At 36.2% G+C, this 19,621-nt stretch overlaps 1 protein-coding gene across 6 annotated transcripts in view; it reads left to right on the forward strand.

Annotated features, from left to right (window-relative positions):
* VPS54 (VPS54, GARP complex subunit) overlaps positions 1 to 19,621 on the forward strand; it is a 122,102-nt gene that overhangs the window by 93,802 nt on the left and 8,679 nt on the right. For 4 of the 6 annotated variants that reach the window (XM_021087458.1, XM_021087460.1, XM_021087462.1 and 1 more), the window contains exons 16-21: positions 3,520 to 3,583; positions 6,349 to 6,454; positions 7,365 to 7,452; positions 8,006 to 8,127; positions 8,226 to 8,306; positions 18,487 to 18,594. In XM_021087458.1, the coding sequence (XP_020943117.1) occupies positions 3,520 to 3,583; positions 6,349 to 6,454; positions 7,365 to 7,452; positions 8,006 to 8,127; positions 8,226 to 8,306; positions 18,487 to 18,594 (569 nt within the window). The remainder of the gene's footprint in view (positions 1 to 3,519; positions 3,584 to 6,348; positions 6,455 to 7,364; positions 7,453 to 8,005; positions 8,128 to 8,225; positions 8,307 to 18,486; positions 18,595 to 19,621) is intronic. The other 2 variants (XR_002342640.1, XR_002342639.1) reach the window with 1 other exon arrangement.

Genomic DNA, 19,621 nt, shown 5'->3' on the forward strand with positions numbered 1-19,621 from the left:
TGTTTGTGCTTTTTGCAGTTTTTCTTCTTGTTGATTTCGAGTATTATAGCATTGCGGTCAGAAAAGATACTTGGTATGATTTCAATTTTCTTTTTTCTTTTTTGTCTTTTTAGAGCCTCATCTGTGACATAAGGAGGTTCCCAGGCTAGGGGTCGAATTGGAGCTGTAGCCGCCGTCCTACACCACAGCCACAGCAACAGGGGATCCAAGCCACATTTGCAACCTACACCACAGAACACAGCAATGCTGGGTCCTGAACCCACTGAGCAAGGCCAGGGATTGAACGTGCATTCTCATGGTTACTAGATTCATTTCTGCTGAGCCATGATGGGAACTTCTCTTTTCATTCTTTTTTCTTTATTTTATTCTGCATCAGTGATTGCCACTTGTCTGTCTTCCACCTTGCATATGTGTTTTTCTTCCTCCTGTAGTCTGCTATTAGTTTCTTATCGAATTTTTCATTTTGCTTGTTTTGTTCATCTCTGCTTGTTTATTTTTTAAATCTCTTTCTTTTTAAAATGTTTCTTACGGAGTTCCCCTTATGGGTCAGTGGATTACAAACCCAACTAGTATCCTTGAGTATGTGGGTTTGATCCCTGGCCTTGACAGTGGGTTAAGTGTCTGATGTAGCCCTCAGCTGTGGTGTAGGTCACAGGTGCATCTTGGCTCTTCCATTGCTGTGGCTGTGGCATAGGCTGCCAGCTGCAGTTCCGATTCAGTCCCTAGCCTGAGAACTACCATGAGCCTAAAAAGCCAAACAAACAAACAAACAAAAAAAAACCTCGTAATGTATCAATCTTTGCCTCCATTTTTCCCCAGAGATCTGGGATTATACTTACTATCATTAAAGTCGTTTTCATGTAGGTTGCTTATATCCACTTCACTTTGCTGTTCTTTTGGTGTTTTGTCTTGTTCTTTGATCTGGCTCATGTTTCTCTGCCTTTTCATTTTGTCTAGCTCTCTGTGTGGTCTCCTTTTGCAGGCTGCAGGGTTTCATCCTCTCTTGATTCTATTGTCTATTGTCTGCCCCCTTGGGGGCCAAGTTCACACAGGGGCTTTTGGCAGGCTTCCTGATTAGAAGGACTGGTGCCTGACCACTGGTAGGTGAAGCTGAGTCTTCTCCCTCTAGTGAGTGCCGCTTTGTCTCCAGTATAAGTAGAGGTATCTGTGTTCCCTAGAAGACTCAAGGCATCCTGTTTGCCTTAATGAGCAGGGCTACATTCCCACCCTATTTTTTGTTAGGCCTGCATTTAATGAGAGTTCAATATTTTTGCACGGAAGTATTTTTAAATTTTATCATGTTTGCATAAAATACACCTGCACTGTAAGAGAAAAACTGAGTAAAATACAAATAGTGACCACTTATTTGACACATAGGAAGTCATTTGTAGTCTTAGTAAGTCACTAGAATGATATAGTCAGATTGTAGTTCAGTGCTAAGTAACTTGTATGTTAAGAAAGAGTTGACAAGTGTAAGCCTTTCTTTTCAACAAGTTTGGCTGTGAAGGGAAAGTGAGTAATGAAGGGGCAGCTAGAGACATAAGAGAAATTAGAGCATTACTTTTAAATTCACTCAGGGAACTGAAAGAAGAGTTTTAAGGTAGAAGAAGCCAAATTATTTGTTTGTGCTTAACAGAAGGAGGAAGAAGATCAATTTAGGATCAGAGTGACACAGACTGATTGTGGGCTAGGGCCACTGGAACTGAATCCTGAGTTAAAGAGAAGGAGCTACCTCTTCTACCACTATAACAAAAGAGAAAAGGTTAAGGACAGGTGCAATATAGAGTAATTCATTTGGGGCAGAGAGGAAAATTAAGGAAACAAGTAAATTTCTGTTCTTAGTGACCATTTGTAGTAAATAGCAATGTTGGGTGGTAGTCACAATTTTTTAATTGATTTTTATGATCTTAGCAAGGTGAAAGTGTTCAATTAGCAAAGACTAAAAGAAAAATAAAACACTCTGATAATCCTAAATCGCAAGTTTAAAATTTAAGACTTATTACTCATCTATTCTTTCTTATTACTCATCAACATTTGGTTGACTTTTCTGCTGTGTGAGGTGCTGTGCTAAGATGACTGAGACATGTTTTTTGTCCCTAAAGAGCTCATAGTCTTGAAGTCCACTATCATGTACACAATACAATTTTTATGAATTAAAATCATAACTATAAAGTGATTGAATTATTCATGTATTTTTTTCCTGCAGAGTGAACTATTTTAGCTTCTGCTTTGTAGGATGCAGATAGTAGGAAGTTTCTCTTGTATACTCTGCTTCTGTCCCAGTGTTTTGTTTTCCTTTGAGAAAGATTAAAGTATATGCTATTAGAAATCCATTAACATTTAACTAGTTCATACAGAGCTGAGGATCCTTGGTTATGATTCATTCACTCATAATCCATTTATTGTATTATTAGCTACTTAGCAAGGCATTAGAGAGGTAAAGGTTAATGGATAGCAGTCTGTACTAATTTAGTGCTTGCATGATGCTAGACAGTTTGTTTTAAGTATTTTACATTGTTATCTCATTTACAGGTCCATGAGCTGGACACTGTTAGTATTTTCATTTCACAAATATGGAAACTGAGGCACAGAGAGGTTAAGCAACTTCCATAAGGTTATACAGCTAGGAAGTGGTAGAGCTGGGATCCACATTCAGCTAGACTGACTTTAGGACTTTTTTCTCTTAACTACAGTGCTATGCTGCTTTTCTGCAATACTGAAAATTGGTTAAGACATAACCTCTGTCCTCAAAAAACTTAATCTGATATATGGAGTCAATTGTGATTACACCCTGAATTTCCTTACTTGAAAGAAGTGAGGAAGTAGACATTGAATGTCTTAGAACAAAGGAACTTGAAGGTTAGGGTAACATGATGGCTTACTTGCCTGTGGTAATTTGTTTAGTTTGGCTGATTAGGGACAGTAATCCAGCCCACTGTTCTTTTCACTTCAATTTTATTTATATAAGAAGTACCACATGCTAAAAATGTAGTAACTTTTGGATTAAAATCTTGAGAAATAAATACCTAATCATCCATTGAATTTAGGAATTAATTTATATTCTAAGTATTATAATAAAGAAAACCAGTTGAAATACTAGTTCTGCCTTTTCAAACTAATAACATTCTTTTTCCTTTACTTCTTTTAGTCATCTTCCATGTCCTAGACCTAGAGGATAGACAGTAATCATTATCTCTTATAGTAACAACAACACTAAAACATAGATATTGTCTTCTATGTTTAATGGATACAGATACTGAGACTCAAAAGACGTTTAAGTAATTGGCCATGCAGCCAGTAATTGGCAGTACGGGAACTCAAATTTAAATTTTTCTGATTCCAAATCCAGTATCTGTATTTACTTTGTGCCAAATTGTTTTCCAAAAGTAGATACTTACTTGCAGAAATGAGATCATTCTAGGCCCTGAATATGAATTTTCTCAGTTTTTTCCTAGTTTTTTTCCTCTAGTGTTTTTTTTTCGTCTTACACCATGTCTCTTTATTTGCTTTACTCTCTAGCTACAGAAGAAAGGAAACCAGCTGAAGTTCTCATTGTTGAGGGACAACAGTATGCTGTTGTTGGGTGAGTCAGTTATTTTAAATGTAGGTCTTTGAGTTACCCCTTGATGTGAACTGGAAATTTTGGATTAACAGTTTTATCCTACAAAGAATTTTAAGGAAATTTTATGGATTCCTTTTTATTTTCCTTCATTTCGTAGTATTCTGTATCCAGTAGGGTCTACAATGGCTTAACAATAAAGGGGTTTGTTGATTTTTTTCATATAACAAGAAACCTAGAGATACATAATCCAAGGCTGCTATAGTGACTGCATGAGTGTTTCAAGCTCTTTCTGTCTTTTATTCCTGCAGCTTTTTGTTTAGTGTGTGGTATACAGCATAGTAGTTGAAGTTGTGGGCTCTGGAGTCAGACTGCTTAGGTTTGAATCCCAGCAGCTCCATTTCTTTGTGACCTTGGACAATTTACTGTCTGTCCCTCAGTTCCTTTATCTGTAAAACAAAATGTAGAGAATGATACTTTACGTAGAATTGTTGAGAAATTAAACAGGTAAAGCACCTAGCACAGTTTTAGCACCTACTAAGAAGTTCATTGTTGTTGGTAGTTATTTCCATTATCATTTGTCATTAGGTCTTCTACTATCTTACCAATAACAGTATTTCAAATTCAAGTTAACCAAGAAAAATGTAAATTTTGGTGTTATTTGTCTAGTACTATGTTACCTTTTTAAAAAATGAGTAATTAAAACATTATCTTCAACAACACTTATAGTTTAAGTATTTTCATATATGTGATCTCATTTGATTTCTGTAACCACATTGTTAAATAGAAATTTCAGGGATTATTGTTCCCTTTCTACAGTTATGAGAATTGGAGCTTAGAAGTACTTAAACTACTTAAAGTTAACATAAAATTACCCAATTGGAGCCAGAATTAGAATCTAAATGAATTCCCAATATCTACACCAGAATTCTTTTTCACTTTTCTTCTTTGTTTCTTGTCACTATTTAAGTCTTTTTTTTTTTTGAAATAGCCATCATCTCCAAGAAAAATGAATGATCCTCTCCTTGTAACTCTGTGTGCCTCTTATCATGGCACTTTCTGCAGTATATTAGTATTATTTATTGTACATTTATCTTCCTGGTTAGTCTTTGAATTCCTCAATGATGGGGATCCTCTCTTCCATTTTTATTTTTCTTGGCATTTAATAAGCACTCAAAAAGCATGTATATAAAATTTATGTTTTTTCTCAATCTGTATTGTATCCAAGGCTCTGAAGTACACCCATTGTAAGCTAAAGCTTCCATTCCTTTCTTCTCTGGAGTTCTTTTCCATTTCTGATAGGTCAGACCTCTTTTCAACTTCCCTGTAATCTTAGCCCTTCAATCTAAGTATGGTTTCTTTCCTCAACTACCCATTGCAGTTAGTCCTCTCTGTCTTTGGATTTTGCATTCAACCAACCAGGATTCAGAACTTATAAATAGAGAGGGATTACTTTACTGCACCATTTTATTTAAAGGACATGAATGTGGAGTTCCTGTTGTGGCTCAGTGGTTAACAAATCCGACTAGGAACCACGAGGTTTTGGGTTCGATCCCTGGCCTCACTTAGTGGGTTAAGGATCCATCGTTGCCGTGAGCTGTGGTGTAGGTCGTAGACGCGGCTCGGATCCCATGTTGCTGTGGCTCTGGCGTAGGCCAGCGGCTACAGCTCTGATTAGACCCCTAGACTGGGAACCTCTATGTGCCATGGGTGTGGCCCTAGAAAAGGCAAAAAGACAATAAATAAATAAATAAAGGACATGAATGTGCATGGGTTTTGGTGTCCACAGGATGTCATGGAACCGATACTCTGTGGATACCAAGGGAGGACTGTATCTTGTTACTCTTCCCATTCTTGGTGGAAATAGTAGTCCCCTCTACCTATCTGACGTTCTTGCTGTTTAGGCAAAGAGAATACTGCAGAAAACTGAACTGCCTGACTATTATATCTTTAGAGAGAAGATTACAAAAGATAAGCAATGGACTCCTGCGCAGTAAAGCAAATTCTAGGACTGTGCACGGAGAGTAATGTATGGTCTGGCAATTAAACTGTTACAAAGACTACATAGTATCTTTCTTGAATCACCACTCTGTGATCTCCTTCAGACATTTATAAAACATTATTTTACATGGATCATTGATTTCTGAGAATCACATTAATTTTAAATGTCCTGTAATAAATGGCTCTTTCCCCCTTAATTTCAGCCTTATTTAACTTTCCAGTAGTGTCTCTCTTCAGCTTATGACATGTTCTGCCAGTGAGCTGATAACTTTCTCATCTTTGGAGAACCTTTTATGACTTAGCAATAAACCTCTTAGGAAAGCCACAGTTTCTTTCATCTCTCTAAGAAATTCCAGACTAGGTTCCCTTCATTAATTGAACAGGACCTACTACTTAGTCAGAAACACTGGGTAAGCTTTTTTTTTTTTTTTTTTTTCCGTGTTTCTCAGTTGACCAAGGAATGGAACACCTGACTTACTGAAGAGATTTACTTAGTAAGCATGTTACATAGAGATATGCTCTCAGCACAAAATTTAAGGAGGTACCCTTTCTCAGTGCCATGCAAGTGCTTACCCTGCAATTTGCACAACCCTGAAATTGAATTTCTCCTTAATTTTATACCCTAGGGGTTTTTCTTTTGCTTCACCTTAGTCCCTCCTCTGCTGCATTTATAGGTAAAACACATAATTTAACAGTTACCAAGATCAGTATTGAATTTTATATGCCAAATCAGTTTGATTTTTCATGTTTTTTTGAGTATCTAATGTGTCATCTTTCTTTTTTAATAGAACTGTATTGCTGTTGATAAGAATTATCCTTGAATATTGCCAGTGTGTGGATAATATCCCATCTGTTACTACTGATATGCTCACTCGTCTGTCAGATTTACTGAAGGTGTGTATGATTTCACTCTTATAGAAAGATAGTTGGAAAAAGTAATTCATTACGGTGTGACTAATCTCCTAACTCTAAGACATTTCAAAGTTAAGCTATCTTTAAAACATAAGTTGATGTCTTTTAGTGTGACACTTGATTGTTCTTGAATCACAACATATTATTTGAAGAAGGCCACCTGCTTCCTTTTCACTCCACATTTAGTGATCCCTCATCACACCCATAGAGTTGTTAATGACATTGCAGACAGGAGATGATTTGTTCGTTAGGTGCTGAACATGACTGAGGCCACTTAGGTCAAAAAACCTGGACTGGTTTCAAATGTGCATGGAAGAAATTCACTGAACTTTTACAAAATTCATCTCACTAAGGTTAGAGATTTTTCTTAAGTCATTCTTTCAGAACCATTAATGTAAAATAACAATGTGGTGATAAATTTATTCAGCCATTTCATATTAACAGATTTTTTAATTGGAAGCTTAGAGAAAAGGCTTTTTCTTTTTTTCAAATATCTAATTCTGTCCTGAAATTGTTGTCATATTTTAGTCCAGAAAAATTTGTTACCCTTTTGAAAATAGGGTTATCCAATTAGAATGACTGAAACAACTGGTTTTATGAATGCAAATTAAATATTAATTTCTGAACAATTGATTTTTAAAGTTTCTCAACTTTTTTCCTCTGATTCTGTAAATATCATTTAGGAACACTGTTGCATTTTTTGTTTTTTTTGTTTGTTTGTTTTTTTGTTTTTTGTCATTATATAATCAGATCCTAAGTGCTTCTATTAGAAGAATTCTTTTGGTTATTGAATGAGAGGAAAGAGGAATGTATTTTTAAAATTAATGCATTTCCAGTGTATAAAGAATAGTTTTTAATAAATTGTTGATTTTTTTTTTCCTTCCTTTGTTAGTACTTCAATTCAAGAAGTTGCCAGTTAGTTCTTGGAGCTGGTGCACTGCAAGTTGTTGGACTAAAAACAATAACTACAAAAAATTTGGGTATGGATTCTTGCATTTAATTCGCATGTTGAGGTGTTACAATGATGTCACTATATTCCTGTTTTTAATTATATCTAATGTTTTTATGGCTTTAGCCAGAGGCTGTAAAAGTAGCAATGCTACTTCACTTTTTTATGTATTGCCATAAATGAAAAATTAACTTCTGGAGAAATGTTGTGAGAAATGTTGTTAGTGGAAAGTTAAACTACTGTAGAAAATGTTAAAGTATAATATGTATGAAGTACATATATATGTATGGGGTGAAAGATATCTGAATGGCAGAAGAGAATAAGTTGTCACATTAGCTTCCTGGTGCAAGTACTAGTCACAACCTGAGTTCATTGGGAAAAGCAGCATAATTCATTATATCATTCTATACCAAATTATTTTCTTCAAATGAAATATGTTGCTTTCTTCCACTGTGCTCTTCATTTATGAAATAGACTGGGGTCTTTGTAAAATTAATTGCTATTTTTTACCTAGTTTGATATGTAAAGCCAGCTAATGCCTTTTTTTTTCCCCTCCATGTTTCATCCATCTTCTGGATTTTCAGCTCTTTCTTCACGCTGTTTGCAGTTAATTGTGCACTACATTCCTGTTATCCGGGCTCATTTTGAAGCAAGACTGCAGCCTAAGCAATATAGCATGCTTAGGCATTTTGATCATATCACTAAGGTACTTTCTGCTGGAGTCTCATAAATTTAACTCCTAAATTGTTAATATCTTATATGTGTTCCAGGGACTTTAAAATACAATGTTATTTCTCATTACAGGACTACCATGACCACATAGCTGAAATATCAGCTAAGCTTGTAGCGATAATGGATAGCTTATTTGACAAGCTGTTATCTAAGGTAATGATTTATGGAAATTATTAGGCTTTGTTTAAATGCATGGTGGTTCTTCACAGTCATCTAACAAATCAAAATTCTTCAGGGTTTAGGAGAAAACTCAGATGATCGCATTACCCAAATAGTTGATATCTATCTCCCAAGGGCCTTTAGAATAGGAGTAGGGGAAAATGATCTCAAGGGTGGTAGAAACGCTATGGATATATCACTTTATATTAGCTGCATGAGAAAGGTATGTATCTTCTTCAAGACATATTTTAGTCTGAAAGCCTTCCAGAAACAGAATTGAGAAAATAAAGATCAAAATAGAGAAAAAATTAGATTATTTGTGATAAAACATTTTATTTTCCAGGCCAAAAAGGTAGTTTCAGGTGGTCCTGTTATTTCTCTCATAGGTATTCAATTTCAGTATTTGTTTCTTATTAGCTTCCCATTCCAAATAGGTCATCAAAAGGAGCATTGTTTTCCAAAGTATTCTTTTTTATTTTTTGGGTCCCCCTCCCTGCCCCGCCACCCCAGGGCATATGGAGTTCTCTGGCTAGGAATCAGATCCAAGCTGCGGTTGCAACCTACACTGTAGCTGTGCCAATGCTAGATCCTTTAACCCACTGTGACAGGCCAGGGATTGAATATGTGTCCTGGTGCTGCAAAGATGCTACTCATCTCATTGTGCCACAGTGGGAACTCCAAGAATTCTTAATTGTATTAGAAGGGTATCATCAGAAAAATGTCACTTAATCAGCCCTAATTACTTTTGCCTTATTCCTCACTCTTTGCTTTCCCTAAATTATTCAATCTATGTTTTAGGGAGAAAGCAGAAATTTCCTAACTTGAAAGTATGAAGGTTTATTTAGTTTATATTTTGCCCCACAGCATTTTTAGAGTAATTTTATAAAGCAAGGCACTTTGATATACTTTTCCTTCTTCTTGGATCCTTCAGATTCTAAGATGGCAAGAGCAGCAGGCACATAAAAATTATAAAAGGCAAGATAGTGGTGCCTGTTTATATACAAATCTTTAAAGTTGACAGTGAGTAAAGAGTGATTGGAAAATAAGATTGCATTTGTTTGATGTTAAGCTCGCAAACATTTTAGCCCCGCCCTCCCCCCCCTTTTTAGCCCTTTACATTCTTAAAAATAGTTGAGGACCCCCAGAGAGCTTTTGTTTATACAAAATATACCTATCAGTAAGTACTGTACTAGAAATTAAAACTATAAGAATACATGAATACACATTTGCTTAGGCTTCAGAACGATGACATCAGAAGTCATCTAAAAATCCCCACTAATCTTGAGAGATTAAGAATGAAAAAGATAATAATATCTTAGTATTATTATGAAAATGCTTTTTACCTCATAGATTCCCTGAAAGAGCCTCTGACTCCCACACTCTGAGAACCTCTGGTGTAGTTAATAGATAACATAGATGTTTTGTGCTTCTCTTTTAAGAAAGAATTTATAGTTACATACAAATATACCTATATTATGTTATGCCTTCTAAGTTTTTAGTTTTGTATGGAGAAAAATTATTGTTTACAAGTTCTCTATTTTCTTCATAGTTGACAAATACTAAGTTTAAATGAAATTCTATTCTACCAGTTTCCTTTTGACATATGACATTTTTCTGTGTACCAAAAGTCAATAAATAATTCATTGTGACTACTCTCAAGTTTACCATCTAACAAGGCAGAGGACTGTAAGCACCTAACAGTGCAGAGTAAGGTAAATGTTAAATAGTGAAACTAGTAATAAGATGTGGAATATATGAGGCAAAACCAAAAAAGTGCCAGTGCTCTTAAAACCCTGACTTTATCCTATCATGTTGGTCAGCAGAGTTTTTAAACAAGAATTGGGACTATAGCTAGACTTTATCCTGTGACAACTCATTTTATCATTTTATTCTTTTTTTTTTTTTTGTCTTTTGTTTTAAAGCTGCACCCACGGCAAATGGAGGTTCCCAGGCGAGGGGTCTAATCAGAGCTACAGCTGCTGGCCTATACCACAGCCACAGCAACGCAGGATCTGAGCTACATCTGTAACCTACACTACAGCTCACGGCAACGCCGGATCCTTAACCCACTGAGCGAGGCCAGGGATCGAACCTACAACTTCAAGGTTCCTAGTCGGATTGTGCCACAATGGGAACCCCTCATTTTATTCTTTTTTCTTTCTTTCATTCCTTTTGTTAAAAAAACATAAAATTGTTTAATGAGCTATATTTAGTAGTCATTAACATTTTTCTTTCTTTGCTAAAATATTTTATAGTAAACTTGAGGCATTATGATACTTCATCCCTAGATACTTAAGTGAATATTTCTAAGAACTAGAGATACTCTTTTTATATAATCACACTATTGTATCACACGTACAAAATTAACAGTAATTCCTAAATATCATCTAATATTTATTCCTATTTGAAGCTTATCAGTTATCCTAAAATGTCTTTTTATAGTAGCTTGTTTGAACAAAGGCTTCTTCGTGATCTACCTATTGAATTTGGTTATTATGTCTCTTAAGTCTTTTATAAACTACAAATACCTCCTTCCCATTTTTTATGTTTTTTTTTTTTTTTATAATATCAAGAATGTGACTAGAGAAGTTCCCTAGTGGCCTGGCACTAAGGACCTGGCATTGTCACTGCTAAGGCTTGAATTTGATCCCTGTGCATGCTACTATGAGCATGACCAAAAAAAAAAAAGAATGTGTTCAGGTTTGCAACTTAGTGTTTTTCTCTACTACCTTTCCCACTGATGACTTTTCCTATTACCCTGACATGTTGCATTCTCCCTGTATTACCAAATCTCTCTTTAGTACTCCTTGCACCACTTGCTTTTGTGGGTTGTCCAGAGGTTTCAGTCAAAATTCCTGCCAGAATAGCAGACAGTGTTTGATTTGGGTTAGTCTCTCAATTTTTAGTTTTTCATTTTTTTATCTAGAATGTTAATTTGGGGAAAGAAGAATAATGCAGTATTATAAAATATAGGCTGATTCTAAGAAGCTAATAAGTAACGGTGCCATTTCTTGAGTAGAATGAAACATAACATCTAATCATAGTACTGGCTAGACTAATGGCCCAGCCACCATTCATTCATTCAATGAGTTAAGATATGTTAGATTAACGGAGACACATGAGAGTGAAGAGGCCTTTGTTTTTGTCCTCAAATAGTAAAACATCTAGTAGGATAATTATTATCTATAAGTAGATAATAAGTAGAATATGTAAAGTATTATAAGGGATCAATTCAGTGCTATTGGCGCTATTAATGTTTTGAAAGAGATGGTTGTCAGCTGGGCGGTGATATCTGGGAAAGCCTAATGGATGAGGCATGCATATAACTCTTGCTCTTAAATATAGGTATAGGAGTTCCTGTCGTTGCTCAGCAGAAATGTACCTGACTAGCATCCATGAGGATGCAGGTTTGATCCTTGGTCTTGCTCAGTGAGTTAAGGATCCAGCATTGCTGTGAGCTATGGCATAGGTCACAGACGTGGCTTGGATCTAGCGTTGTTGTGGCTGTGGTGTAGGCTGGCAGTTACAGCTCCAATTAGACCCCTAACTTGGGAACTACCATATGTTGCGGGTGTGGCCCTAAAAAGACAAAAAACAAATAAATAAATAAAGATGGGAATTATTGGAGCAAATGAAGTTGAGGTGAAGAGAGGCTCTGAGCATGAGCAGTCATGTTGGTAGGAGTCATAAGAAGGAAGTTTAGTGTCGAGTTTTGGAGTCAGGTGGACCTAAGTTCAGCCTGCATGTTTGTCACCGATTAGCCATTGAAGGACTGTGGGCAAATTATTAATCTCCTTAAGCCTCAGTTTACATCTCTAAATGGGAATGGTAATAAAACCTCTTAAAGTTATAGTGAAGATTTATGAGATAAGGTACGTGGAGCACTTTTCTTTTATCATGTGTTGTGACTAAAGCCAGTTCCAGTAAATGTTGCTGCTAATGCTTTTGGTATTGTTGTTAATAAAGATAATTCCACTTAACTAATGCATGATGGTGGGTAAATTGCAGGAGATGTGTTGGAAAGATAGTGGAGAAGTTCCCTTTTGTGGCTCAGTGAGTTAAGAGCCCAACTAGTATTCAGGAGGATGCAGGTTCATTCCCTGGCTTTGCTCAGTGGGTTAAGGATCTGGTGTTGCCACAGGAACAGTGTAGTTGGAGATGTGGCTCAGATCTGTAGTTGCTGTTGCTGTGGTATAGGCTGGCAGCTGCAGTTCTAATTCAACCCCTAGCCTGGGGACTTCCATATGCCATAGGTGTGGCCCTAAAAAGACGGAAAAAAAAAAAAAAAAAAAAAGATCTAAAGATAGTGGATAGCTTTGACTGCCAGTGGAAAGCTAAGCAATTTAAGGCAAGCTTATGGAGGTACAGTTTACACTCAGTAAAACTCATCCTTTCTAAGTATATATACTGTGATGAATTTTAACATGTATACAGTAGTGGAACTACCACAATTTAGATATAGGACCATTCCATCACTGTTAAACATTCTCTTGGGCATTTTTACAGTCATTCATTTCCTGATATCCCAACACCATGACAAACACTGATCTGATTTTTTTCCATACAGTTTTTCAGAATTTACCATAAAATGGAATCATACAGAGTGTAGCCTCTTGTCCCAAGTTCCTTTCATTTAGCATAATGCTTTTGAAATTCATGGATGTTATAGTATGTGTTAATGGTTTGTTCCTTTTTGTTATGGAGTAGTATTCATTGTATGGATGTACTACTATTTATCCATTCATCAGTTGATAGATGTTTGGGTTTCCTCAAGTTTCTGGCTCTTATGAATAATGCTACTATAAACATTCATGGTCACATCTTGGTGTGGGTGTTTTCATTTCTTTTGTGCAAGTACCTTGGAATGTATTGATGTTGGTATAGAAATGTAAAACTTTATAGTAACTTTATTAAAAACTGCCAAATTATTTTCCAAAGTGACTGTACAATTTTGTATTCTACTTGTGATATATAAGAATTCTAGGTCCTCTTTTTCTTCACCAGCGCTTTTATTGTCTCTTTGCTTTTTAATGTTGGTCTCCTAGTAGGTCTGTATTGAGTGATATCACGTAGTGGTTTTAATTTATATAATGACTATTATGTGGAGTATCTTTTCACGTGTTATTTTGCCATCCACAATTTCTCTTTGGTAAAGTGTTCAGATTTTTTGCTCCTTTAAAAAAATTGGATTATAATCTGAGTTTTAAGAGTTCTTTGTATATACTAGTTATAAGTCCTTTATTAAATATGTGAATTGTAAGTATATTCTCCCAGTCTGTGGCTTATCTTTTCATTTTATTAAGTGTCATAAAAAGAGCAGTTTTTACTTTTGGTGAATTCCACTTTATCATTTTTACTTTTGTTTTTCATACTTCTTGTGTCTTATCTCAGTAAATTTTTGTGACCCAAATTATAAAGATAATTTCCAGTGTTTTCTTCTAGAAGTTTTATTGTTTTAGGTTTTATATATAAGTCCATGGTCCATTTCTTTTTGATTTTTTGTTTGTTTGTTTGCTTTTTAGGGCCACACCTGCGGCATATGGAGGTTTCCAGGCTAAGGGTTGAATCAGAGCTGCAGCTCCCAGCCTACACCACAGCCATAGCAACTTGGGATCCAAGTCGAGTCTGCAACCTATACCACAGTTCACAGCAACGTCGGATCCTTAACCCACTGAGTAAGGCCAGGGATTGAACCCACAACCTTATGGTTACTAGGCGGATTCATTTCTGCTGCAGTACAATGGGAACTCCTTGATATTTTTATAGAGTACAAATTATGAATCAGTGTCTCTTTTTCATATGTAATTCCAATACCTTTTGTTGCAAAGACTATCCTTTCTCCATTGGTACCTTTGTTGAAAGTCAGCCAGCTTTTTTTGTGTGAGCCTATTTTTGGACTCTGTTCTGCTTTATTGATTTATGTCTGTCTTTACACCAATACCACCCTGGCTTAACTACTATAGCACTATTACAAGTCTTGAAATTAAGTAATGTGAGTCCTTGGGTGTGGAGCCTTCTCAGTGTTCTCATCCCCACCTCCAGTGGTAGCCAACCTCTGCTTTGATTGATGTAAGATCCTGGGCTTAAGGTGTTATTCTCCATTCCCTGAAGACCAGGCATATTTTGTTTCTACCCCTCACACAGTGACCTTGTGGATGAAAGAGTTTGGAGTCCTTCTCCCTTCTCAGTGACTTTAGGCTTTTGCTTTGTATGTGAGGAGGGTTTGGGGGAGTGGCTGGCATTTGTTCCTTTTCCTGAGTAGCAGCCAATTTACCTTCTGCTTGCCTATGTTACTGGGAGTGACCCTCTCCTCCCTGACCCCACTGTTGCTTGTGAGCACCTGCTGGAGGCCCATGGAGAGCTGTTGAGTGAGTGCAAACTCCCCTTGTGGCTGGGGTTCTCACTCATTCTGAACATGTGGTAGTCCACTTGGCCTTTGGGAATTCATTAAAATGTTAGTTGTTTTTTTATTTGCTTCTGGGGTGGTAACCTGCTCTTGCTATGTTTGCCAGAAGTGATTCCTGTGTCCTTTCTCTCCTCGGAGGGCCTTGTCACTCCTTGGAATTAGTTCCCTTTGTTCCTGTGACCTCTGTTCTCTGATAAGTTTAAGAAAACTTATGATTTTATAAATTATTCCTGTTTTTTTCTTGTGGTTAGGCTAGTAATGACATTCTCTTGAAGTTTTCTAAATTTTAAACAGAAACAAAACTAGAATTTTTAAGCTAATGAATCACATGATTATAGTTTAGAAAGGGTTAATCAGATAGTGTGCAGAATGGATTTGAGGTGATATGGCACGTCCTCTATTTGGAATTCTTTCACTTAATTTTTTTCCTTTAAAGACTCAGCAGCCTGAGTGTGCTGCTTAGGAAGCCATCTAAATGGCTGTCACCTAAATGTCCTTCACCCATCTTCTTGTAGCATGCATTGTTCACTTTCTGCAACAACAACTTTTAGACAGTCAGCTGTCCAAAGGGACTATCTCTGATTAATCTTTGTATACTCTGGCTGACACATTCATTCAAGCATGCACATACACATACATACATGTACAAACCTGTGTGCATGTGTACATACATATGCACACCCAAGAAAATACTTATTTAGAGCTTACCATGTACCAGGAATTTTATTAAATGTTTGTTGAACTAATATCTGGATTTAACTAATATTGTTAAAATGCTGTATTTTTTTCAGGTGAGAAGTAGTAAGGTCTCACCTAGAGCAGGGTTTCTCAAATGAGACAGTTTTGTCCCCAGAGGACATTCAGAAATCTTGGGAACATTTTTGGTTGTCACAGATGATACTGGTAACTAGTGAGTAGAGGCCAAAGATACCTCTGAACATCCTAAAATACACAATACACAGGAAGGCCTCTACAACAAAAATTATTTAGCCCAAAGTGTCAGTAGTGTAAAGGTTGAGGAATTCTGACCTAGAGTACTAATGTATAAAATAATTGGAAAGTATATTTGATGGGACTTAGCCACTAATTCAATACAAAGAAAAGAAGGAATAAAAACTGAGTTGGAAGTTTCAGGTCTATGTGACCCAGCAGGATTTGTAGTACCAGCAGTAGTAATTGAAATAAGTAAGAGGAGAAGGTTTGGGACAGCTCATGGTAAACTCAATAATGGACTGGAACATGTAATAAATGTGTGACTTAAACTCAGTCAGTAGTTCAGGACTAGAGATACATTAGATACATTAGAAGCCATGAGATTGAATGATATTAATAAGAGAAAAATGAGGAAGACAAGCAGGGATTAATGTTAAAATAACTTTGCACTTAGGTGGCAGGAGATAGAAAAAGGGGAAGATTAGGAGGGGCAGAATTGGGAAAGCATTTGGACTACACCAGGATAGTGTGAGATTATGTGTAGTACTGCAGAGCAATGAGGAAAGGGAACAAGAAAAACTACTGAATTTGCAATTTAGGACTTCTTTAGTGATTTTTTTTTTTTTTTTCCAGAGAAAAGTTTCGAAAGATTGTTAACAGTGGAGGGAAGGTAGCTTGTGTAGTGGCAAGAACCAGATTTTAAGGGTTGAGAATTAAGAAGTACAATATCAAGTTTAAGTGAATGAAGATATGTGGTGATGGTAAGATGGAGAAAGCAGTGGTGAAGGAAGGTTTTGGGGGAGTACTAGTTCTCAGGGCTGCCATAACAAATTACCATAAACTGAGTGGCTTAGAACACATATATTTATTCTCTTGTAGTTCTGGAGGACAGAAGTCCTAAATCAGAGTGTTCCTACACCACACTCCCTCTGAAGGCTCTAGAGAAGTATTCTTCCTGCCTCTTGCTAGCTTCTGGTGCTTATTGTCAATTGTTGGCATTCTTTGGCATGTAGATGCATTGCTTCAATTCTGCCTCTGTCGTCACATAGCCCTCTTCCCTCTGTGTGTCTCTGTGTCTATATTTCCCTCTCCTTTATTCTATGAAGACACCCACTGGATTTAGAGCCCACTCTAGTCCAGTATGATCTTATGAGGCTCCAGATGGACATGAATTTTAGGAGGATATTATGCAGCTTAGGACAGGGGAGTAGTTAAGATAACGGGATATTAGTGAGATACTACTTCATACCCACTTAGAAGGCTAAAATAAAAAAGGCAATAATAAGTGTTGGTGAGAATATGGAGAAACTGGAACCCTCATACTGCTGGGTGGGATTGTAAAATGGTAAAGCCATTTTGGAAAACATATTGGCCTTTCCTCAAAAGATTGAACGTGGAGTTTTTTGACCCAGTAATTCCACTTCTATGTATATACTCAGAATTGATACTTGTATACACAAAAACCTGTACATGAATGTTTGTGGCATTATTATTCATAATAGCCAAGAAGTAGAAATAACCCAAATGTCCATTGATTATTGGATAAACTATGGTATAACATGCAGTGGAATAGCATTCAGCCATAAAAAGGGTGAAGTACAGACAGGTGCTGCAACATGGATGAACCTTGAAAGCATGCTAAGTGAAAGAAGCCAGTCACAAAAAGCCACATGTTGTGTGATTCCATTTCTGGAGATTAGTGGTTGCAGGGGCTGAATGCATGCTAATGGGAATGGGGTTTTTTCTTGGGGTGATGAAAATGTTTAGAAGTTAGTGAATAATTGTGTAACTGAGTTTACTAAGAAACAGTCGTACACTTTAAAGGAATGATTTTTATGGTATGCAAATTATATCTTAAAACTGTTATTAATAAATAAGATAAAGGAATGTTGGATGTATTTCTAGGCTAGGGAGAGAAATCCTTGAGTGGTTTCAACTTTGCTTATCTTGGCGCAGTAACATAGCCTCTCCATGGTCCTGCTGCAGCAGTGTATTGGAACTCATCATTTTAATAAACCATATAAGATTTGTGCATCTAAAATATTATTTAGTCCAAATTTTCCTTATAAATGAAAATGATATATAAATTAAGCTGCGAATTGTAAAATGTGGGTCAAAAGGTGATTGTCCAAGTCATACTAGTATACTGTTCTGAATATAAGATGAGTAAAATATTAAGTACAGATCATTGAAAAAGTCTTCTCTTAACCTTAGGGTAAATTGATTACTATATTGTCCCACCTACAAAAGAAAAAGAACATTTTAATTCTATCAGTTATATTGATTTCAGATATGATCATGTTGAACACATTTTTAAAATCATGTTTAAAAAATAATCTGTTAATTTAGAGGGCCTACTGTAATGATTCATCATTGTATATTGAGCCAGAATAGGAACTAACATTTTTTGAGTACCTTCTTTGTATCAAGAACTGTTTTTGTGTTCTTATGATCCGTTTTTTAAAAAATGCTCATAGCAAGCTCTTTGAGATATAGAGAAATATACACAGTGTGGAGAAGTAACTCACCCAATGTCATATAGTTAAGAATTTTAAGAGTTGGAATTTAAATCCAAGCAATCCATCTTACGGAAAGAAGCAGCCTAAGTTTTTAGCCACTAAATTATGCTGGCTTTTTCAAGATCGATTAAGATTTTTAACAAGAGGTTCTTGAGACGTGCATGAGTATCCCTGTAAGTTTAACTCTGATATAGTGTGAACTTCAGCTATATCAGAGTTAAGAAGTGTAGGGACAGAAACTATGTCTTAGGGAATAGAGGGGACAAAATGCAATCCAAAGGACACGGACATAATTCTCATTATTTTTCCCTGCCAGTATGAGGTGAAAGCTCCTGTTCCTTCTGCCTGTTTCAGGAATATTTGTAAGCAAATGACAAAAATGCATGAAGCTATATTTGATCTCCTTCCAGAAGAACAAACACAAGTGAGTACTAATTCCTAAAACTACTTCATTATACATAACATAATATGCATGCAAAATTAGAGTGTTTTTTAATGTACTTTTGGCCTAGTTAGGTTTAGCTCATATTCTAATATGATTATTATTTTTTTCTGGTTGTTATATTGATTTGTGGAGCATGGATAATGTTTCTGATTTCAAAGTGCCCCTTACTCTGACAGTGCAGAGCAATAATAGCTTTGCTGTATGGTCTGTGATTTTTTTTTTTTTTGGTCAGTAATTTTAAACAGCAGATTTTCCTTTGTCCATTGGGTCATCAGAGGTCCCAGCTTCTACTTACATCATTTATTACATTATTAGTTTGAAAATCAAAATTAGCATTTATTAATAAAATATTAGAGTATGTTACTATGATTATAATCCAAATTGGATAGGGGAGGAATTTGTGATGGGCTTAAAAATGAGGTGGCATATAAAGTAACTCAATTAATATGCCATAACATTAATATCTGTTGGATCGGCATAAATGATGTGTAGTAGGCACAGCCAGGAAATAGCAAAATGGGACCTCCTACCTATGAACTATCCACCCTCTGCCCCTATAGTCTTCCCTACTCTATTACTTTTTGGTGACATTCCTACCCCCAGTTTCCCTCTATTTCCTCACCTAGTACTTTAAAGCTTCCAGTATATCTTTTTTGCCAGTTTCCTTTACCTATCTTAGTTTGGTCCCGTTATGCCAGGTGAATGTTATGATTAATACAAACCTAGTTGTTATATGACTAATAATCTTAACTTCCACTGGGATTTTTGCTTTTCAGACAAGTTTGTTATTTCAGTTTGTCTCTTAATTGGTTGAGTACATGGAAGTGGTATTTGGGAGCAGAGAGTAGCTTTTTTTAGTGTCTTTTCCCTGCCCTCTTGCTCCTGCTGGTCTCCTTTCCCGTGCCACCTCACACTTCCATCCCGTACTAGCTATTACCATATTTTCATACTTCCCCAGGTTTTCATTAATCATACCCACCTTTTGATTAAATATCATCGTCAAACT

This window comes from Sus scrofa, chromosome 3 (genome assembly GCF_000003025.6).
Source record: "Sus scrofa isolate TJ Tabasco breed Duroc chromosome 3, Sscrofa11.1, whole genome shotgun sequence".
Lineage (NCBI taxonomy): Eukaryota > Metazoa > Chordata > Mammalia > Artiodactyla > Suidae > Sus > Sus scrofa.